This window comes from Phascolarctos cinereus, unplaced genomic scaffold (genome assembly GCF_003287225.1).
Source record: "Phascolarctos cinereus isolate Bilbo 61053 unplaced genomic scaffold, phaCin_HiC Scaffold_2;HRSCAF=192, whole genome shotgun sequence".
In the NCBI taxonomy this organism is placed as follows: domain Eukaryota; kingdom Metazoa; phylum Chordata; class Mammalia; order Diprotodontia; family Phascolarctidae; genus Phascolarctos; species Phascolarctos cinereus.
This window is the reverse complement of record NW_027555625.1, coordinates 223,590,033-223,614,093: the sequence shown is the minus strand read 5'-3', so window position 1 is coordinate 223,614,093 and position 24,061 is coordinate 223,590,033. Positions and strand designations below refer to the sequence as shown.

General features: G+C 42.7%; 1 protein-coding gene across 1 annotated transcript in view; it reads right to left on the bottom strand.

Annotated features, from left to right (window-relative positions):
* The window catches only part of ADCY3 (adenylate cyclase 3), a 121,534-nt gene extending 105,389 nt beyond the window's left edge, over window positions 1-16,145 (bottom strand). Inside the window, 2 exon segments of the mRNA XM_020983957.2 lie at window positions 13,550-14,446; window positions 15,154-16,145. Coding sequence (XP_020839616.1) covers window positions 13,550-14,224 — 675 coding nt within the window. The 5' untranslated portion in view covers window positions 14,225-14,446; window positions 15,154-16,145.
* Window positions 16,146-24,061: the final 7,916 nt, after the last annotated feature.

Sequence of the window (24,061 nt, the reverse complement as noted above, 5' to 3'; positions counted from 1 at the left end):
GTGGCACTATTACATTTGCATCCATTTCTATATACACTCCCAAAAGGGTAGTTAACATGCATGACTTGGTAGATGAGGGAGAGTACGTGTGAATGGGTGTAGGTAGATGGCAGATTATAGTCCGGGTGGGTAAAAAGGGATGTGACAGTAACTGGTTAAGGGAGAAAGGAGGATAGTGAAGGAAATGACGTGGTGATCACAGGACATTAGGACAAATAGATAAGATTACCTGTAACTCAGAGCATTTAGATTTTTCTTCTAAGATACTGGTATCCACTCCCACTCACATCCTTACCAGGACAGAGGGCTGGGAGACATCGTCTGGTTAATAAAAGTTACAGTGGACTGAATGGTCCTTCAAAAATAAATCCTTGCAGATTTTTACTTACACACTGTGAGTATTCACAACTCTAGGGAAAAGCTCTATTCATTTCTATCCCAACATGTACCAGGATGGCAACCTGATCATTAAATTCATTTACTGTAAGCCTTGGAAATGGGATGCTTACTTTTTCTTTTTTATCAACGCACAAGGCTAGAGACTATCTGGCAATCAAGAAGAAATATGAAAAGTACTTCACATATATTATTTAGTCCTCACAACAGCCTTGTGAGGTAGCTGCTATTAATATACCCATCTTACAGATGAGAAAACTGAAGGTGACACAGATTTAGTGACTTGCTTGGCATCACACAGCTATTAAGTGTCTGCGGTGAGATTCACACTCACTTCTTCCTGACTCCAAGGCCAGTACATTTTCCATTATTCCAACTTGCTACTTCAAAGACCACTATAGGAATCAACTTACAGCCTTATATTCTTTTCTATTCCCTACACAAGCCCTTAGCACACAAGGCCTCATACATAGCTACCACTCATAAAAATGTTTGTTGAGTAAGTACTTTATTTTCATTTTTAGTAGATACTCTTCCCAAGCATTCTAAGAAGTCAACAAATTTTAGGCTAGGTTTATGCTGGGGAAATTATTCATGGTGTTAATTCAAATGATTTGGGAGCAGTGTTTACAAGAAAATACAAATGGAATAACTTGATCCCCAGTGAAGACATATGAATGATTACATTACATATAGTCATGTGCACACATTCCAAAGAGTAAGTGCAAGTAGTAAGATTATTATATATAGTCATATGCACACATTTCAAAAAATAGCTGAGAGAATGAGAAGGTGAGTAGGAAGGACACGACTGGGTATATGGATGGATGGATGGATGGATGGATGGGAGAAGGTATACACAAAGTGGGGAAAAAAGGGAAAAAAGGCCTGCACTACTGGAGTGAGGTTTTCAAGCAAAGACAAGATGGCCACATTTTGGGTAACATGTAAAGAGGATTTCTGTTCAGAGGTGAATTAGACCACTCACTGCATGAGGTTCTGGAACTCTGTAAGAAAGATAATCAAATTTTGGCTTTGAAAAATTACCAATAAAAACTGTTCTTGGTGTGTTTATGCAGCAGACACAAACAGTGGATTTTAGGGGCCCGGAATTGCATTATGAGCGTCCAATGGGCCTAATGTTAATTTGACCGTTGGATCCTTGTCTCACAAGCGAGCCTGCGTTAGGCCTCATGGATAGTTCCACATTCTCAGCTACCTTGCTTTCTTTGATTATGAATTACCTTTCTACCTCGGATTTCTGATTGGCCCCACTCACATCCCTTTACCTTTGCCACAGATGGCCCATGGCAGAAGAGAATCAAATGAGCTAATTATTATAAAGAACTTTGTAAACTTTAAACTGCTACATAAATGTCAGGAAAGGAACCTTGGCCTACAGCAGGTCACAGAGTCAAAAGACTAATGTCATAGGAAGGTCCTCGCAATAATGAAATGAGATCACGTGTCTGGTTAAAAAAAAGAAAGAATAATGTGTTATTATTATTATTATTTATCAAGAAGTCAGCACTCTCTATATGAGGCTTGTGATACCCAGAATAATAATTATAGCTTTCATTTACAGAGCGTTAAAGTTTACAACATATTTATCTCCTTTGACCCTCATGAAAACCGTATGAGATAAATGGTATTTTTAATCCCTATTTTACAGATGAGGAAACTGAGGCTCAGAGAAATTGAACAGTAGCATCTGAAGTGTGATTTGAAGGCATGTCTTGCTAACTCCGAACACAACACGATATTTATGCCTCTCATAAATATCTTCTCTCTGCCTATACAACCCCCACCCTGGCGCAGACCCTCACCACCCTTCACAATCTAACTTGGTCCCTTCCTACCTTTCCAGTCTTCTTACACCTTACTCTCTTCCACATATTCTATAATCTAGTGCAACGGCCTTCTTACTGTTTCTTACACATAACACTCCATCTCTTTTCCTTTGCAATGGCTGCCCCCCATGCCTGGAACACTGTCCCTTCTCACTGCTGCCTTCTGGCTTCCCTGGCTTCCTTCGAGTGTCAGCTTAAAACCCACCTTTCCTAGTCTCCTTCCCCCATCCCTATCTGCCAGCGCCTTCCCTCTGATACTGCCTCCAATTAATACATGCTAGCTATCGTGTATACATAATATATACATATGTTATAAATACACATCTATCATAGATTGTGTTTGCACAGGGTTGTTTGCATATTGTCTCCCATTAGACTGTGAGCTCTTCAAGGACAGGAATGATCTTTTGCCTTTCTTTGTATACTCAGAGCTTAGCACCGTGCCTAACACACTGTAGGCACTTAATAAAGGCTGTTGACTTGACTTGACTGGTTGTATACTATGTATGTTCACTATGACTGATGCTTTTCTCTGCCTTTGCATTAGGGGAGCCCAGGAATGGGCCTAGATGAGATTGTGGGCTGAAGCTTTGAAAGATGGTTCGGCAGGCACATAACACATACTGAGCAGGTCCTCAGTCTCTGCTCTTACATCTCCCCCAATTATGCCATACACCTGACAGTTCTTCCTCAGATTCACCCCCATCCCCCAATCTCTCAATTCCTCATAATCTCTTTGGGGAGGAGGATTCTCCATCAGAGATACCTCCATGATGCCACATTGGTGTATAGAATCCAGAATCTGTGATTTGTAGTGGAAAGGTTTTTTCCCTCATCTCCTTAATGTCCACAAGAATGCTTTTTTAAAAAGATATCTATTTCTTAATAAAATTTCCTTTTTTCCCTTAATAAGTCCCACCATTTCCCACTCCTCCCCTCCTCCTAAACACATACAAAGAAATAACTTAGCTAGATTGAATTGAGTTCTAAAATTTTGAAAATATTTCTAGGATTCAGCTATAGTTCACAAGGAAGTTCAAGACAATTCAATATTAATTCATTCAAAAATGTTATTAAGTATAAGGCATTGTGCCAGATGCTAAAGATACAAAGATAAAAATAACAGTCATTGACCTCAAAAACTTCACATTCTACTTGGGGAGAAGTCAATGGGGTGAGATTCAACAGGTACCTACCCAGGTAGTGGAAAGAATGCTAACCTTGGGGTCACAGAGCCTGAGTCTGAATCTAGCTCTGTACCTGTTATGACCTTATGCAAGTCACTTCCTGGCTCTAGGCCTTAGGATCCCTATCTGTAAAATGAAGGGCTTAAACAAAATGGCCTCTGAGAACCTTCCCAACTCTAGATGTATGACCCTGTGTATGTTGTTCAGTTGTATCTGACTTTATGGGACCCCAGGGACAGGCAGGAGACAGATAGATAAATAGATAGATAGATAGATAGATAGATAGATAGATAGATAGATAGATAGATGGATGATGGATGGATGGGTAGATAGATAGATAGATAGATAGATAGACAGACAGATAGATAGATAGAAAGATTTAGATATATATAAATACACAGACACAGAAACATGTGTGTCTGTGTATGAGGGAGTGATGGGGGAAAGGGAAACTCCAAGAAATTTCAAGGAAAGCAAAAAAAGGTCCTTTATAAAGTCAGACTTAAGCTGGCTAAGTCTTTGCATCAGGGCTTCATGGAAGGGCTGTGCCTTGGTGGAAACACCATCAACAAGAGCCTGGTCCTCAGTGTTGGCAGGTTTGTGACCTCAATTCGATCAGGCCATCCAAGGTTGAGCAGGCTCTGGGTGATTGAGTCACTATAACCAAATTCATGAGAGACTAATTTAAAACCAGAATGCCAATTTATTGAATTATAATGGGAAATATGTCTTTTCTAATGACTGGAACATTTGCATTCCACCAACTAGAATGGGGAAGGAGGGAGAAAAGGAAGGGAGGAAGAGGGAATAAACATTTATATGGTGCCTAAGGTGTGCCAGATACTGTGTTAAGTGCTTTTTATAAACATTCTCTCATTTGATTCTCACAACAACCCTGCAAGGTAGGTACTGTTATTATCCCTATTTTACCGTGGAGGAAACTGAGGCAAACAGAGGTTAAGTGACTTGTCTGAGGCTGGATTTGAGCTCAGGTATTCCTGACTCCAGGCCCGTCATTCTACCCACTTCACCACCTTTGTGATATCAAGGTGCTTTAGAAATTGAATCTATAATCAGGGTCCATTCATGGAATGTTAAGAGTAGGGACTGTTCCATTTTTGAGTCCAGCACATAGCAGGCATTTAATAAATGCTCGTTGATTCATTCATTTATCCACTCAGGTCCTCTGACTCCAAATCAGGCTTTCTTTCCATCTGCACCAGACTATGTCTATGCATCCAAGAGTACAGTTTTATTTTTAATTGATTATATTTCAAGGGGCTGTTTCCTGTGACATATAGGGAGTAATCTCAGTAAATTACTTCTAAAATTCAGAGTTTAGGATGATCATTTCAGGAAAGAATTCCTAATTTAATACATTTTATGCTAAATCTCAGATTCCTAAAAGCACAGATTTCAAAACTCAGAGGTTCTTTGCTACAGTTACAAGGTGTGGCACTGGTTCATCTCATCTGTAGTTGTAGGATTGCATCTCTTGCACTTGGAGCCCACTATCCATTGATTATATGTTTTTCAAGAAAAGCTTGGATTGCCCCAAAAGGAGGGAAGGGGTTCTGTACCTAGGCTTACCCCACAAGCTTCCTCTGTCACCCTTGTTAGGCTGCCACAACAAATCTCAACCTATGCATGTCCTGTGATTTTTTTCTCTAATCTTGGTTAGATGCTCTACTTGTCATTCCTAGGTAGGGTAACTTGGGCCTCAAATTCAATAAGTCAATGAATCAAGCACTGATCAAATACCTATTATGTGCTAGGATCTATATCAGATGTTGAGAATACAAAGACATAAATGAAATAGTCCCCACTCTGAAGGAGCTTACATTCTAATGGAGGAGATAGCATGAACATATAGGCCTGTATAAAATACATATAAAGCTGGTATATCCTAACCTAGGAGAAGAAGGGACTAGCAGCCAGCAGCAGGGTTGGGGTGGGAGAAGACAGGAAAATCCTCAAGCACAAGGAGGCACTTGAGTTGAGCTGTGAAGGAACCCAGAGATTCTAAGAAGTGGAGGTAAGAAGGGAGAGCATTCCAAGCACAGGGTTCAGCTAGTGCAAAGGCAAGAGTGTTGTGTATAAGTAACAGCCAGCAGGCCAGTGTAGCTGGATCACAGAGCACGTGGAGCAGAACAATAGGTAAGAAGATAGAGGTTGGGTCAGATGATCTAAAAGGGCTCTTCCAGCTATGAAAGACAAAGGTAGCACAACGAAAGATCTATGACCGTAAGATCTACAGACGCTTTACTCCACTGGTCAAATTCCATGGGGTCAGTCATATTGGTTTCTTTGAGGGATGAGAAAATTTGTAATAGATGCAATCCTAGTTTGGGAGTTTAGCCCTCTGGCTCCCATTGCTTCTTCCATGGCTGACTAGGAGACCTCACTTGTCCCTCTGTGCCTCAGCTTCCCCTTCCTTTGAATCCAGGAGAATGTTCGCAGCCTCATGAGGTGATCAGCAAGTCCAATCACCTACACAATCCTGCAGTCTCACTTCTGACCTCAGCCCTCAACTGAAACTGCTTTCTCCAGAACTGCCAATGACCTCTTCGTTAAGAAACATGATTGCCTTTTCTCAATCCCCATTCTTCTCGAGTTCTCTGCAGCCTTTGACACTGCTGACCACCCTCTCCTCCCCGGGTTCCAGTGTCACTGCTTTCTCCTTTCTTCTTTTGTGTTTCCCTCTGTCTTGCCCCTCTTTCTCAGGAGCAATTGTTAGATTGTCCATTAAGTGTCCCCACCCAAGCTCTATTTTTTTTACCCCACTGTCTTTTGAGAATCTCACCAGCTCCCATAGGTTCAATTGCCACTTCTATACAAATGACTCCCAGATCTCTGTATCTAACAGTCTCTCTCCTGAGTTCCAGTCCCACATCACCAACTTCTTAATAGACATTTCTAGTTAGATGCACTGCAGTCATCTCAAATTCAACTTGTCTAAAATAAAGCTCATTATAACCCACCCTTCTTCCTAACTTCCCTGTTTCTTTTGATGGCTCCAACCTCCTTATAGTCATCTAGGTTTGCAAACTTAAAGGCATCCCTAACTCTTCTGTCTCAGTCTCTTACAGCCACACACACACACACACACACACACACACACACACCCCCAAACCTCCCAATCCAATCAGGCACCAAGTCTTATCAGTTCTTTATAATGTCTCTCGCATCTGTCTCCTCTTCAGTCACACAGCCAACACCCTAATTCATGACCTTTCACATGGACTACTGCAAGAGCCCTTTAAATGGTCTCCCTGCCTCATATCTCTCTCCTCTAATCTATATAGCTGGAAAGTGATTTTACTAAAAGACAGGTCTAATCATGTCATTCTCCTGCTCAAGAAACTCCAGTGGTGGAGGGCTGTTAGTTCTGGAAACCTACTTTCATCGGGAATGGATTTAAGAGGGGAAGAAATAAATATAAGAAATAAAATACTAAGGGCATAGGGAGGGGGGAGAGGATAAGGGAAATCTCTTTAGAGAGAAGGGTGAGGGAATGGGTTAAAGGGAGATATAAGGGGCAGCTAGGTGGCGCAGTGGATAGAGCACCGGCCCTGAAGTCAGAAGTACCTGAGTTCAAATCCGGCCTCAGACACATAACACTCACTAGCTGTGTGACTCTGGGCAAGTCACTTAACCCCAATTGCCTCACTAAAAAAAAAAGGGGGGGGAGATAGAGATGGTCATTTAGATGAGTGGGAATGGGAGAATAAGGGAGAGAGCATTGGAGAGAGGGTAGGTTAAGTAATAGGAAGGCAAGGTAGCTAGTAGAAGTAAAGTAGAGGAGTCAGGAGGGATAATAAAAAGAGATATGCACAAATATAAAAGCAAAGATTAGGAGATCTGTTAGGGAAAGCATACGTTTATGTATGTATGTATGTGTATATATACATGTATGTATATATCTATAACTATATGTATAAATATATCCTGGGGGAATATGGTGGGGGCAGAAGGGGGAAAAAAAAGTAAAAAGTGTACAGCAGAGAACAAAAGAAAGCCTACAAGAAAGCAAAGATGGACAGCCCTCAACACAGTGCATAGTATTTAATATATATGCTTTCTTGAAATGGAAATTTATTGCTGTATATTTTGAATCCTCTCTTATGGTCTGCTGTTCACATGACATGTTTTTCTTTTCTTATTTTATATTTAAGTTTTAATACATAAATTTATAATATGTTATTAAAAATGAATAAAATTTAAAAAAAGAAACTCCAATGGCTCCCTATTATCTCTAGGATCAAATATGAAGCCCTGTTTGACTCTTAAAGCCCTTTACAAACTGTCTCCAACCTGTCTTTCCAGGCTTATCATACTTTATTCCTTTTGTGAACTTTACAGGCCAACCAGACTGGGTACTCGCTCTCCTGTGTGCACACAGAGAGGGATGTGCTGATAAATGTTTAGTAAACAGCTCTACAAAAAACCGAAGTACACACAATATACTATTCAGTTTAATCTGCATTTAACATTAACATTTTCTTTTAAAATCTAGACAATCAACAAAACAATAAATCAAGACCTGGTTTCAGCATCTGCCAATTTCAGAGATTTAAATGTTCATGTTGTTCATGCCTTCAGCACACCCCTGGCTGTACATGACATTCTATCTTCCATCTTCATGTCTTTGCACAGGTTGGCCCACAGTCTGAATAAATTCCTTCCTCATCCTTGAATTTTAGACTTCCTCACTTCTTTCAAGGCTCAGACCCTTTGTCACCTCTCATACTACATCTTTCCTGATCCTCCCACCCCATCCCAGTTGCTGATGTTTCTCCAAATTATTCTTTGTACTGTGCACATAGTTTATATTTCCTTATATATGTAAGCATTGTTCCCCCCAATAAAATGTAGACTCCATCAGGGCAGAAATTCTTTCAGTTTTTTGTCTTCTTAGCTTCATTGACCAGTGCAGTGCCATGGTAGGTACTTAATAAGTGATTGTTGATTGATTGACGATGCAGATATCCTTCTAACGGCACCCCTGTCTATAGCATCCCAATCTTTGCTTGAATGTGTCCAGTCAAAAGCCATTCACTACCTCACAAGGCAGCCCATAAAGGGGAAGATTGTCCAGGGGGTTGATGGAAATGCATGTCTGGAGCTCCAGAAATAAGGTCAGGGCTGGAGACAGCCCTTTGGAAGTCACCCTCAAAGTAAGGAAAATTTTAAGTGTGACAGTACAGGGCATTGACCAAAGAGAAGCTGCAGTGGAGGGTGTTTTCACTTTGAGAATTTCCTAAATCTGATGAAATGACAGGTCTCAACTTTAAGGAAAAAAATAGTAGTTTATAGTGGGTGATGTTTTATCCCATTGATATCCTCACTGATTACCTGGCAGGCCATCCCTTGTCACTTATGCCAGCAATAGTTATTTGCCAAGTTGGAGAAATGGCAATTGAGAAGAAGAGGATAGGGAAATTGAGGCACAGAATAAGCTGGGTAGGAGCCCATGGGGTGGAGGCCTGCCCCACTAAAGTGAGGGACCCCTGTGTCTGCAAAAGCCTGACTCCTTGGTTTCATGGAACAGTATCATCACTTTGCCTCCAGGTTCTCTGCTCTGACAATCCCCTCACTGATCTGCTGAAGGTATCTCAAGGTTTGCTGGTGGACAACAGAGGTATTTAATGACCCTAAATACCTAGCTGGTCCATAGCCCCTATTTTAATAGGTCTAGAGGCACAGAAACAGTTAGTTATAGAGACCATGCATCCAATTCCATCAAGAGAGTAGGTTTCTTTCATTGTCCGGCTCCTAGGGTCTGACACTGACTCAGCCACTTATTAGCTATGTAACCTTAGACAAATTATTTAATCTTTCCTTATCTTTGAAATGTGGAGGTTGATTGGAGGAGATGATTTCTAAGATCTCTTCCATTTAGAGACCTGATGGCCCTGTACTAAAATGAGGAAAGAGTTATAAACTAGGACCCCTTGAAAGAGGTTGAAGGAGCTGAAATTATTTGCTCTGCTATTTACTAACTTTGTGACTTTGGTCAACTCAAGTCATCTCTATGGGTCTCAGTTTCCCCATTTGTAAAATGAAAGCATTGGGCTAGAAGATCTCTAAAGTCCCTTCTAGCTAGCTCTGATCTATGACATGCAGAAAAAGATTAAGAAGCCTTAATGATGAGTTTCAAGTTAGGTTTGCAGAACTAACTTTAAAATTTAAAGAATATACACTGAGCGGGATGGCATTGTACAAAGTCAATTTTTATTGATTTATTTATTTTTTGTGGTGGTGGAGAGTCTGGACCTGTGATTTTGCTTGAATAGGGAACTACTAGAACCAAAGTCCAACTGTTCTAGAATTTCATAATGTTATTAAAGAGTTGCCTGGGGGCCCTTTAAAGTGAAGCAACTTGCCCAGGATGACATCCATCAGAGGCAAGACTTGAGAATCCAAGTCATCCTAACTCTGAAGCTGGTCCTCTATCCACTGCACCACACTGCCTCTCATTTACTGGCAGCCTCCTCCTTCCCTGAGAAGAAGCAGGCTATGTGACATGAGCTCAGTTGCCTTCTTCCATCTCTTAGAACTTCTCAATCTCATCTCCCACTCCTAAGTGAATTTTCCAGACAACTGAAGCTTAACCATTTAAGCACCTAAACTTTTATCTTAACCACTTTCATGGAGTTCTTTCTCCAGTGTCTCCCATACACCCTCTCATCCCATCCTTCTTAAATGGATGCTACTGACCACCAGGAATCTTTTTTTGATGGCTCTGGGTCTTGCTTATTTGGACAGGGCTACAACACAGTGATGCCTCCAGGGATTCTTTTGAGACATAAGGACACCCTTAATGGCCCTCTCCAGCTTGCTGAATCTTCCTGTTTTGTTTTCTAGGTTTTATTTTGTCTCCTCCTGCAAAGTCAGGCTGACTTCTCTCTACTGTCTGTGAGGGCCTGCCTCTAGGAAGCTCTATCCCCTCTTCTAATTTGTTGTTTGGAATCTGCTATGAGCTTGGAAACTATGTGAAAAAGTATGCCCAGGAATACAGATTTAGGGTTAGAAGGGACCTGGGAAGTCACCTAATCCAAACCCCTCATTTTTCAGATAAAAATGACAAAATGAAAGAGTTGAGATTTGAACTCAATGTCTCTGGCTCCACAGCCAATGTGCTTTCCACCACACTGCCCTGCCCACCTAAACAAATACTCCTAGGAGTAGAGTATGTGGGCTTTAATGCTTGGCATTTGTGACATCTATTTTCATTGTTCAAAGCTTTTTCCTTGCCTGCATTCCAGATAGTTAAAGCTGCCATATAACTGAGTTTTTACCTTATCTGGGAGGCATAGTGGTACTGTAAGAAGAGCACAGACTCTGCAGTCATAAGAACTGGGTTCAAATCCTACTATTATTTACTATTTGTGTGACCTTGAACCTCCCCAGACCTCAGTTCCCTTATCTATAAAATGACTTACTTCCAAGGTCTCTTCCAGCTCTCTACAAGCCCGTATCTGAGTGTATAACAGTGTTGGGGGTTATTTGTGTGGTGCTTGGCCCCTTACAAACTGCTTTCCCCATACATTATCTCATTGGTGGCAGCATTGTAGAGTGATCATTGCTTTGGACGTGGCAGCAGGAAAGACTTGAATTGAAATCTCTCCTCTGACATTTACCAGTTAAGTAATTGTGGGCAGCTGGGTGCTACAGTGGATAGAGTGCTGGGCCTGGAGTCTGGAAGACCTGAGTTCAAATCCAGCCTCAGACACTTACTAGCTGTGTGACCCTGGGCAAGTCACTTAAAAAAACAAAAAACAAACAACAACAAAAGAAACCCCTCTGCTTGCCTCAGTTTCCCCATCTGTAAAATGGGGATAATAATAATACCTACCTTTCAGGGTTGTTATAAGGATCAAATGAGATAATAACAGTGCCTAGGTTCTTGTCCTCTAAGTCCAGAAACATTCCCTCCCTGCCTCTTAAAAAAAAAACAAACAAACCCCAAAACATACGTATATGAAAAACACATAAAGCACTTTATAGACCTTAAATGTTATATAAATATCATCTATTATTATTTGATCTTGTGAAGCAGCAGGGACTCTGTTATTATAACCATTTCTTAGATGAGGAAATCCATGTGACTGAAGCTTCCCACATCTTTTGATGGGTCAAAAGCCTTCCCACTCCCCCCTAACAAAGCCATTGTCCAGAAAAACTGCCACCTAGTAGGCACCTAACAAATACTCAATGGATAACTGATTCACTGGCCTGTAATTTTCTCAGGTTGCAGCTAGTATGTAATTTAGTCTTACAGAGCTGTCTGAGACTCTAGAGGATCAGTGCCTTACCTGTGGTCATGTTGCCAATAAGTGTCAAAGGTAGCATTTGCACCCAGGTCATACTGACTCCAGGTAAAGCACACACCACGATGCCTTTATTGCACTCTCTAAAATCATTTGTTTAGAACCCATCTCTTGACATTAAAATATTTCTGAAATATAGTGTTATGTTTCCCTGCCTCTTAAAACAGAATATAATTTCACTTTCTTTAAAAATTTCTGGGTCACCTAGCTAGTGAGAATCCTGCCTCGGACACTTGCTAACTGTGTGAACTCCAGAACTTAGCTGCTCTAGGTCTCAGTTTCCTCATCTGTAAAATGAGGGGGTTGGACTAGGTAATCTCTAAAGTCACTTCTTGCACTAAATCTGTGATTTGCCCATTTGCATGGAGGTAGCATATGTCAGATGAATACGTCTGCCTGGAGGCAGAGACTGGAAAAAGCTCCACACATGGGAGAAACAAAGACCTCTACTGGAGGATACTGACCAGTGGAGGAGGGAGACAAAAGTCTTTTTTGTTTGTTTGTTTTTTTAGGCAATTGGGGGTAAGTGACACAGCTACTAAGTGTCAAGTGTTTGGTGTAAGGCCAGATTTGAACTTAAGTCCTCCTGACTTCAGGGCTGGTGCTTTATCCACTGTGCCACCTAACTGCCCCTGGGAGACAAAAGTCTTATGCTGGTACATGACAATGGAGCAACCCAGAGACCCAACTTTGCCCACATTTAGCATTAAGGAATTGGGGAGATGTGGCTTACTCTGTTAGGCTTGGGAAGATAATGGTCAGTACTACTAAAGCCGTAAACCACTGGGGCAGTGGGAAAGGAGTCTCTCTTCTTTCTGCTGGAAATTTTGGGGTTTATTTAGGACCCTTTCAGAGTTCAGAGCAAATGAATAGAAACCTCAGCTGGCCATCCTCAAAACAGCGACCTCCTCTGCAGTGGAAGAGAGGGCTCTAGCCAGAACCATCACTCCAGCAAGAGATGCAGATAGCCAGCATGTGACACGCAAGGGGACACAGAAGAGGCCCTTCTAGAAATACAAGGGAGAAGAAGAGTGGTGAAACAGAAAGAGGAGGGAAGAATTTGAAGTTAGGAAGCCCTAGGTTCAAGTCCTAATTTTGACACCTACCAGCTGTGTGACCCTGGGTGAGTCATATAATTCCTCAAGACTCCAGACATTTTTTTAAAACTACAAATTCTGGGTTGCTGAACTAAGCTGGGAGTGGGAGTTTCCACAGTGACGAAGTCACAAGTCCAAAACAAGACCAGAAATAAACAAACACAAAAGTACACAATTTTTGTTAGTGGGAGGAGGGAGGGAGGGATCAGAATTATGATTTCATCATTACAGAGAATTGCCAGTGAAGAAACTCCTCCTACCAGTGCAGAACAGACTCTTGTCTGAAAGTTAGACTGTTAAAAAGTTGTCTGGGGGCACTGAGAAGCTACCTGACTTGCCCAGAGTCACACAGTTAGTATGTATCATTGTCAGGATTTGAACTCAGGTCTTCTTGACTCCAAGACTTATTCTTTATCCATTCTGCCACACTTCTTTTAATAAACACACATCCAATATTTTTAAAGGCAGAAAATTCTGCTCATTGTAGCATATAGGTATTTTGATGAAGGTGTTACAATGCCTTGCACACAGCAAATGCTTAATAAATTGATTAAATAAACAGCTTCAAACCACTGTGGAGAGAACCACATAGAGGGTACCATTTTCCAACCTCATCAAGGGTGCACAAATGTCTTGGCCCAGCTCTGTCCAGAGAAAAGGGTAGGGAGTGAGAGACAGGTACTTACCTCCCTTAGCAACTCAATGCCATCCAACTGCTCCTGCTGCTGCTGGGCAACAGTAACCCCCAGCACCAGAGTATGGATGCAGCAGGAGACCACAGAGATGAGCACAATCGGTGTGAGACTGAGGGGCAGCGTGATGAAGAAGGAGAAGACGAAGAAGGCCTGCCAGCCCACCGTGTCACTGGCCGCATGGGAGCGAGCAAAGTTCAGGCCAAGGTAAGAAAAGATCTGAGCGGTTATCAGCAGCCACAGCACATAGGGGACCACCTTCCTGCTGACTCGAGCTGGGAGAAGGCCCTTCTTACAGAGGACAAAGAGGATGAGGTCCAGCAGCAGCCCCACCCCGGCCACCACAATGGGAGCCAGCTTGTCACTGGAGTAGACCACAGCACACATGATCACCACATAGCAATCGAAGAGGGCAGCGAAAATCACCAGAACCAGGAGGGTCTCATGGCGCTGTCTCTTGAAATAAGTCTGATACAGATTCTCCAGGGACTCGGGAACAAAAGTCAAGCGCATGAAGCGGGGCAGGCAGAGGCAGGAGCCTGTGCTCCTGACAGAGATCTCATGGGTTCGGCCACCTGCCCGATCAGGATCTGAAGGCAAGCTGACCGAGTACTCGGCCGACTGTTCGGCCGAGTACTCGGGCTCAGAGAAGCCCTGGTTCCTGGGCATTCTGTCAGGCGTTTGGTCTCAAGTCTACTCAGAGAACTGGCAAGGGGAGCAAAGGGAGGAAGGTTCTTCCGGTCGGCCTGGCCTACCAGGACCCCATCAGGCCTGGGGCTGATTTTCCAAGGGCCTTTTCTTGTCTGGGGCTGAAGAACAACAGCTTTTGCCAACTGGAACAGAGCTTGGTTTGAGGTTCCTGAGCAGCAAGTGGGACTGGGTCCTCTGAAACTTCAAAAAATACTGCTAAAGGAGGGGGTCCTCCTGCACTCCATCTACCCTGCTTGTTGTTCACGACTCTTCCCTGTTGACCCTTCCGTCCCCCATAACCCAGTGCAAACTCTCCACTGCATAGGCTGCAGAAACAAACCTTACCCACCCACACCCTCTCAGTCACACACACACACTGTCTCCCCTCCCTGTCTCTTCTAGAGGCCTGCCAGCCTCTCTCTTCACTAGCATTTGGTTTCCTCTCTGGCATTCAATTCAATAAATATTTCTTAAGTGCCTAGTCTTTGTAAAGCCCTGGACATCTCTGTGTGTGTGTGTGTGTGTGTGTGTCTGTCTGTCTGTCTCTGTCTCTCTCTCTCTCTCTCTCTGTCTCTCTCTCTCTAAATCTCTGCCCCTCTAGGCCCAAACCTTGAGAATTTGAAATAAAATGTGTTTAGGGGGGAGGAGGTGAAGGGGAGAGGAGAGAAAGAAAAGCAACCGCTGAGAATCCTACCTTCTCCTTCTGCCCCTTCTCTTGGCGCCTTTCAACCCTGAACTGGAAGTGAGAGGGCATAGATACACACCACTTTACAGCCTGCCTGGGTCAGCTCTATCTTTCTGTCTAGTTTTCCCTTTTTATCTCTAAGCGTTTCCCCCCCCCCCAAAGGACGAGAAAGAAGGTGGGCCCTTCCACTCACCTCTTTCTGAGGTTTATTCCCTCTATTTACCTGTGAGAGGTGAGAGGAAGAGACTCCACAGCTCAAATTCCCTAGCTGTCTCCCGTCAGGATTGTAGGATCAGAGGGGCTGAGGGCAGGCAAGTAGGAAAGCCAGGGGTTCCCAAAGCCTTTGGAGGCTGCTTATCCATACAGTCCTCCGCGTTGGGCAAACACCTCCATCCCCGCCAGCAGCGCACCGGAGCTTGGCAGCAGATTCCACCCCACAGTCTTCGGCTGCTGGGCTCTGGTTGGGAGGAGGTCAGGACTGTCCCTCAACATCCAGATGTGCCCAGCCGCTGGAGGAAGAAGGAAGAAGGAGGCGGTAACGTCGGAGGAGGAGGGATGGAAAATTCAGGGGAAGCAGCCAAGCGCGGCGGCAGCCGCTGTCTCGCAACGTTCGCAGGGCTGTTCGCAGGCGCTGGGGCTGGTGGGGATCACTGCTTTCCCGGGGCTGGCTGCTCAGCCGGCGCTGGCACAGCCTGCTTGGCTTCCCGGCTGCCGGACCCTGCCCGCCCTCCTGCTGCCTACCTTTCCTCTCTCTCTAACGGGCACAAAGGGGCTTCACCAGCGAAGGGCTCCGGCGGGGCCCTCCTTCCCTGGAGAGGCGTAGGAAATGCAGGCAGAGGCCGGGCGAGCCGTCTAGCATCCTCGGCGGCCGCCCCCAGCCCCGGCCGGCTGGCCGCTCCCAAGCTCCCCCTGGCCCCAGAGGCAGCCGCCCCTCGTTCTTCCTGCTCCTCTCAGCGCCGCCGCCCCCGCCCCCGCACGCCCGCGGGGAGCCACCCGCATCCAGCGCGGGCTGGAGAGAGCGAGCGCTTCGGAGCTCGGCGCTAAACGTGCGGGGCCCCCGACCGACTGACAGAGCACCGGCCTCTGCTACTCGCTCTCCTCACCCGGCTGGGGTTGTTTTCTTTTCTTTTTTTTTTCTTTCTTTCTTTCCCCTCCCTGGCAGTGGTTACTGCGTTTTTCTTCCGTCCCTCCTCTTTCTCTTCCAAAGCTAGTGAGTCCCCGGGAGACTGCCGGGAGGAGGTCCTCATGGGGCCGGAGGAGGAGCCAGTCCCTTCCCTCCTATGATCAGAGTTTGGGTGCAGAGAGAAGGGAATCTCCAGACTGGGGACCCTGGCAAGCTTATCATAGGTGGAGATGAAAGAGGAGGAGAGGAGAGAAGGAAGAAGAGAAAAGAAAAGGGGAGAAGAAAGAGAAGAGAAATAAAGGAGAGGCAAGAACGGGAAGGAGAAAAAAAAGAAAGAAGAGGAAGAAAACTACAAGAGAAGAAAAAAGAAGAGGATGAAGAGGTGGGAGTAAACTGAAGAGAATGAGTAGGAGGAAGAGAAGAGGAAGAGGAGGTTGGGAAAAAGAAGGAGGAAAAGATCCTTAAGAGTTAAAATTGAAAGGAAGCACAGAGGTGATCTAACCCCTACCCAAATCATAAAAACTGTCTACACTATTCATGTCTCCAACAAATGGTCATCCATCCTCCATTTGAAAACCTTCAGAGACAAGAAATTTCCTTGTCAGGAAACCCACTCTCATTTTTAGTCAATAACCATTTATTAAGCGCTTAATAGATGCAAAATGCTGGGAAAACAACTACAAGCAGAAAAATAAGCCCTGCTCTCAAGGAGCTTACATTTTAACGGAAGAAGATAAGATATAAAAGGAAAGATATGGGGGGGGGAGGTTTAGGCAGACTTCTCCCCTCCCCCCACTTTTGTCAAGTGGGAATCTGTCCCTCTATAATTTCAATTCAGTTCAATTCATCAAGTGCCAAGTAGGAACTGAGGTCACTAAAACAGATGATAAAGCAAGGAGTTTATATTCTATTGGAAAAAGCTTCTGTTCCTGGCTCCTAGTCCTGTGCTCTGGATTCTCTAAGAAAGCAAATCTAATCCCTATTTTCCCATGACAGTACTTTCAGTATCAAAGATTTCAATCATAACCACCCTGTGGTCCTCTGTTCTCTAGACAAAACATCTCCAGTTGTATCAACTGACCCCGGTAACACAGTTTCCAGTTCTCATAGTGGTCGCCTTCTTCTGGATTATTCTACTTTGTCATCTAGTTGTCTTACAGGAGGTTTAATTTCAATTCAGTCGATGAGCTTCCTAGTAGTCCCTTTCTCCTGAACTTTTAACCCCTTCCCCACTTCTGAATTTAAAGGAAAAGGAGGAAGAAGGGAGAGAGGAGGATGTGAGGGCAGGGGAATGTGGGCATAAAGGAAGGCTCTGTGAGGTCCTACCAAACTAGAAAGGCTTCATTCAATTTGGATCCTGGCGGGAGACTGTCAGAGGATGAACCTCCCTAAGTAGCACAGAACTTCAAAGACCGTCTAGTCCTATCTATAGCTGAACAAGGCATGGATACCCAGCTAGCCTTTTGCTTGAACATCTCATGTAAGTGAGATTCCACTCCCTCCACCTAGTTCACATTTGGATATACCATAACAGTTAGGAATTTTTTCCTGACATCGTTTTAATTTGCTTCTGTAGCTTTTACTTTTCACTCCTAGTTCTGCTCTCTGGGGCCAAGCAGAATAAGTCTATTTTATAGCCTCTCAGCACTATCCCATCCCACCCCCAGGCTAAATTTCCATCCTCATCTGACATGATTTCCTGCTTTGTCACTCTCCTGATTACCCTCTGTTGGTCACGCTCCAGTTTATCAATGTCCTTCCTAAAATGTAGCACCCAGAACTGGACACAATGTGGCCTAAGTAGGTCAGAGTACAGCTGGATTAGGACCTCCTTAGTCTCATGTAGAAGTGACTAGATGGCTCAATAGGTAGAGCATTGGGCCTGGAGCCAGGAAGACCTGAGTACAAATCTGGCCTCAGATATTCACTAGCTGTGTGACCCTAGGCGAGTCACTTAATCTCTGTTTTCCTTAATCCACTGGAGAAGGAAATGGCAAGCCACTTCAGTATCTTTGCCAAGAAAACTCCATTCAGGGTCATGAAGAGTCAGACACAGCTGAACAATAACAGTCGTAAAAGGTCCCACAACTCCTCCATCTTGTGCAGTTGATCATTTGAACACAAGTTCAAGACTTTACATTTATCCCTATGAAGTTTCATCTTACTTGACTTGGCCCAATATCTTAATCTATCATGGTCTTTTAGGTTCCTGATTTTTTCATTCAATATATTAGCTGACCCTCCTAGCTAAAGCACTGATAAAAATGCTAAACAATAGAGCCAAGGAGAGACCCTTGTTGCACCCCCCTGGAGACTTACTCTCAAATTGACATTGAACCATTGAGGGAAAGGTATGACCATTCTTTTGCATGTAAACTCAGTTGCCATTCCATGCCTCCTCAGTCATTAGTACCTCCATCTACTGACAATTAAAAGGATTTTCATCACATGGTAAAAATTCCTGAGTCATCATAACTGAGACTTGCTTCCAAAATTTCACATGTTGGATTGGCAGCAGAAAGAGAATGCCTTCACACACTACAAGGACTGGACCTTCATTAGCCAGTGTTATTTCCCCACTCCCCATTACAAGCATATTCAAGAATTTTCTAGTAGTGGAAGTCAAACTTATTATCCTACAGTTTGAGTTCTCCTTCCTTTTTTTTTAGAAAATTAAGACATTTGCCCCTTTTCAATTCTGAAGGACCTCTTCTATTGTCCACAGTTTTCCAAAGACCAATGACAATGGACAACAATCACATCTGCCAGGTTTTGTTTTTGTCCGTCCCCCCCCTCCCCCGTATTCTGGGTTTTAATTGAGTGAAGCCTTGTGACTTGAACTTGTGAAGAAAAATTAGATGTTTTCTCACTATGTATCTTGGGTATCACCTTCCTATTAGACATCTGAAACTCATCTTTTTAAAAACTTGAACTCATATCTCCCCGCCCCCAACTCTTCTCTTCTTCCTAACTTCCCTATTACTGTCAAGGACACCACTGTACTTACAGTCACTCAAACTTGAAACCTACATGTTATCCTTGATCCCTCACTCTCTCTCTCTGTCACTCCCATATCCAATCAATTGTCAAGTTCTGTTGTTTCTACTTTCACAACATCTCTTGTATGTGCCCATTCTCTCTTCAGAAACTGCTGCTATCCAGATACACACTTTTATCATCTGAAGCCTGGACTATTGTAATAGCCTAATAAATGGTTTCCCTACCTCAAATCTCACTCTGGTGCATTTTCCACTGAGCTGTCATATTGATTTTCCCAAAGTCCAGGTCTGACCATGTCACCCCCAAGTTCAGTAAAACTCCAATGGCTCTCTATTACCTCCAGGATCAAATATAAAATCCTCTATTTCAGATTTAAAACCTTTCATAATCTGGACCCTTCCTACCTTTCTAGTCTTCTTATACTTTGCTCTTCCCTAACTCCCTCCACCAACATAGTCTGTGATTCAATAACACAGTCCTTTTTGTTGTTGCTTGAACAAGACATTCTATCTCCCAACTCTGGGCATTTTTACTACTTGTCCCCCATGCCTGGAATGCTTTCCCTCCTCCTGGCTTCCCTGGCTTCCTTGAAGTCTCATCTAAAGTTCCAACTTCCCTAGCTGTACCAGATCTAAAACTATATTATAAAGTAGCAATCATCAAAACTATTTGGTGCTGGCTAAGAAATAAAGTGGCGAATCAGTGGAATGGGCTAGGTATACAAGACACAAGAATAAATTACTATAGTAATCTACTGTTCGATAAACCCAAAGATTCCAGTTTCTGGGATAAGAACTCACTATTTGATTTGTTTTGGGTTTTCTTTTTGTTTTTACTTTTTGAGAAATTTGGGGTTAAGTGATTTGCCCAGGGTCACACAGCTAGTAAGTGTCAAGTGTTTGGTCTGAGGTCGGATTTGAACTCAGGTCCTCCTGACTTCAGGGCCGGTGCTCTCTCCACTGTGCCATCTAGCTGCCCCAAGAACTCACTATTTGACAAAAACTGCTGGGAAAACTGGAAAACAGTATGGCAAACACTAGGCATAGACCAACATCTCATACCTTATACAAAGATAGGTCAAAATGGGTACATGATTTAGACATAAAAGTTGATACCATAAGCAAATTAGGAGAGCAAGGAATAGCTTACCTGTCAGATCTATGACCAAAGAAGAGATAGAGAACATTATAAAATGCAAAATGGATAATTTTGATTACATTAAATTAAAAAGTTTTTGCACAAACAAAACCAATGCAACCAAGATTAGAAGCAAAGCAGAAAGTTAGGAAACAATTTTTATAGCAAGTGTCTCTGATAAAGGCCTCATTTCTCAAATATATAGGGAACCAAGTCAAATTTATAAGAATACAAGTCATTCCTCAATTAATAAATTGTCAACTAATATGAAGAGGCAGTTTTCAGAGGAAGAAATTAAAGCTGTCTATAATCATATGAAGAAGTACTCTAAATTGCTATTGATTAGAGAAATGCAAATTGAACAACTCTGAGGTACCACCTCACACCTATCAGATTGGCTAATATAACAGAAAAGTAAAATGATAAATGTTGGAGAAGATGTGGAAAAATTGGAACACTAATACATTGCTGGTGGAGTTGTGAACTGGTCCAACCATTCTGGAGAACAATTTGGAACTATAAGGGCTATAAAATTGTGCATGCCCTTTAATCCAGCAATACCACTGCTGTCATTTCTACCTTCATATTTGCTGTGTAAGCTGGACCAAATCATTTCACCACTCTATACCTCAGTTTCCTTCTCTATAAAATGAAAGAGGCTAGATGATGGCTAAACACTCTTCTATCTCTAACATTCTATGATTCCTTCTCTCACATCATAATCAAATCACCATCAAATAGTGTTTCTTAATAAATACTAAAGACACAATTCTTTATTTTCCTTTAAAGAACTTCTTTATTTCATTTGGGTCATTCTGGTACATTATTATTATTATTATTATTATTATTATTATTATTACTATGGAATACCTAGTTCTTAATTCAAACCACCGGAAAATCTTACCTTGGTGGTACCCCTTCCTATCCACAGCAGCTCCAGTTTCCATCTTATGTCATCTTTGCCAATTTGCTATGTGTGAAGTGAAACATCTGGGTTGTTTTGATTTGCATTTCAGTCGGTCAACTAGCATTTATTAAGCACCTACTATGTGCCAGGCACTGTGATAAGTGCAAAGGATACAAAGAAAGGCAAAAACACTCCCTTTCCTCAAGAAGCTCACAGTCTAAAGAGGGAAACAACATGCAAAAACTGTGTACCAACAAGATACACACAGGATAAACTGGGAACATCTCAGACGAAGGCACTAAGATTAAGAAGGACTGGGAAAGGTTTCTTGCAGAATGTGGGGATTTTAGCTGAGACTTGAAGAAAACTAGGGAAGCAAAGAGATAGGAATGAGGAGGGAGAGCATTGGAGGTTTGGGGAATAGCCAGTGGGAAGATAGAGTGTCTTATCTGAGGAATAGCAAGGAGGTCAGTGTCACTGGATTGCAGAATATGTACACAGGAGCAAGGTATAAGAAGAATGGAAAGGTAGGAAAGGTTCAGGTTACGAAGGACTTGAAAAGCCAAGCAAGATTTTGTGTTTGGTCCTGGCGGCAATAGGGAGCCACTGGAGTTTTTTCAGTGGTGAGGAGGGTAGTGTGACATGGTCAGTCCTATTTCGCAATCAATTTTGACAGCTGAGTGGAGGATGGATTAGAGTGGGGAGAGACTTGAGGCAGGGAGACCCAGCAGCAATGCTATTGTAATAGTCCAAGCATGAGATGATGAGGGTGTGGACACCAGGCTGGTGACAGCGTCAGAGGAGAGAAGGGGGCATATATAAGCGATGTTACAAAGATAGAAATAACAACACTTGAAAAGTGATTGGATATGGACGGAAAGGGCTTAGAGAGAGTGAGGAGGAGAGGATGACAAGTAGATTGCAAATATGGGTGATTGAAACAATGGTAATTTGGAGCATTCTTTCATATTAATCATTTGCAATTCTTTTGGTAACTGTTTTCCCCCCCTGCAAAATCTATTGCCCCTGAAGATTTTAGGACAATTGTAGAAGCTATGAACAGATTCTTTTTCTGGAGGTTTGGCAAAGGTACCCATAAGTATGTTGGAGTGAAGAGTAAAAAATGACCGTGAAGTACTAAGGAGAATGAAAATGCTGAGTAATACTGATGGCCCTCAGGGAATGCAAAGTTTCCCAAAGTACCCAGAGCTCCTTGGGGGAGAAACACCATAGAAATGCACACAACAAGCTCCTTGGTTGTCTGTTGGGGATAAGAAGGAATAAGTAGAGACTTAGAATGACATCAGATAACATGAAGAGATCAAGAACACAGGAAGAAGATATTTAAACTGGTATTCGCTATCCCTCAGACAAGAGGAAAGTTAGCCCTCTCTGTATTAGGAGAAAGGCTGAGGTAAAGGGTACAAGGTCATACATTATGTTTATTTTGCTGTTCAGTCATTTTTCAGTCATGTCCAACTCTCTGTGACCTCATTTGGGATTTTCTTGGCAGAGACACTGGAGTGGTTTGCCATTTCCTTCTCCAGTTCATTTTGTAGATGAGGAAACTGAGGCAAACAGGGTTAAGTGACTTATATGTATATTAATTATAATTACTTATTAATTATATACTGATGTGCTTATTATTTATATGTTAATTTTAATATCATATACAAGATCATATATTCTTATAACTAAAAGCTAGAAGGGACCTTAGAGAATACTGAGTCTAACCCTCTTCACTTAACAGATGAAGAGACTGAGGTTCAGGGTCACACAGCTAGTAAGTATATATGCCTTAGGATATGAACCTAGCTCTTTCTGCCTTAAAGTTCAGTATTCTATCTACTATGCTGTGGTGCTTCTCATAGCAAACTAGATCAAGAGAGAAACTAGTATAGGAACCAGGTAGCAGTGTACTGGTAAATGTTTAACAATCCCCTCTCTAGAGAGGATAATGTACACAAGATATACTTCAAAATCAAGTCTCTATTATTAACATCTTCTCCATCACTTTCTGAAGTCTAGAATCAACAAAACAATAGAGCCCTGATTTGTAGTGTTTGCTGATTTTCCAGGGTATAAATGCTCACAAGTGAAAACTTTTAAATCAGCTCTTGGGAGCCATTTTAGCTGGCCCCCAGAACACCCCTGAAACCAGGTCATAATAGCTAATATCTCATATTTATTAAGTTCTGTAAGATTTGCAAACTGCTTTGCCTATATTATCTTATATTATCCTCATAAGAAACCTGTGAGAGAGGTGCTATTATTACCTCAGTTTTATAGATGAAGAAACTAGGGCTGAGCACAGGTAAGTGACTCACCAAGGTCCACACAGTTAGTATCTGAGGATTTGAACTCAGATTTTCCTGATTCCCGGTCTGGCACCATCCATTACCTAGCTGCATCAGGTCACCATAAACTTAGAGGCTTCAGTAGGCCAGAAGATCACTGAGTCTAACTCCTTTATTTTGTAGATTAGGGGGCCCGAAGAACCGAGGTAATTTTTCCAAGGTCACTGACTCACAGATTTTTACAGTTGGATAGGATTATGGCAGAGGTTCTTAACCTTGCTTTTGTCATGGATCCCCTGGGCAGTCTGGTGAATCCTATGGACCCTTCTCAGAAGAATGTCTTTAAAAATGTAAAATAAAATACATAGAATCACAAAGGAAACCAATTACACTGAAATTCAGTTATCAAAATGGTTTTTTTTAAAAGTTAATGGACTCCATGTTAAGAACCCTTGGGTTATGGCATGCTTCTCACATTTGCAGATAACATGACCCTGGAGGAGAGAACTGACTTCCTGGATGACAGAGTCAGAATCCAAAAAGGTCTTGAGAAAGTAGAGTGATATAATGGACAGAGCACCAAACTTGGGGTCAGGAAGACCTGAGTTCAAACCCCGCCTTGGAGACATTAGCTGTGTGACTCTGGGTAAATCACTTAACCTCTCTG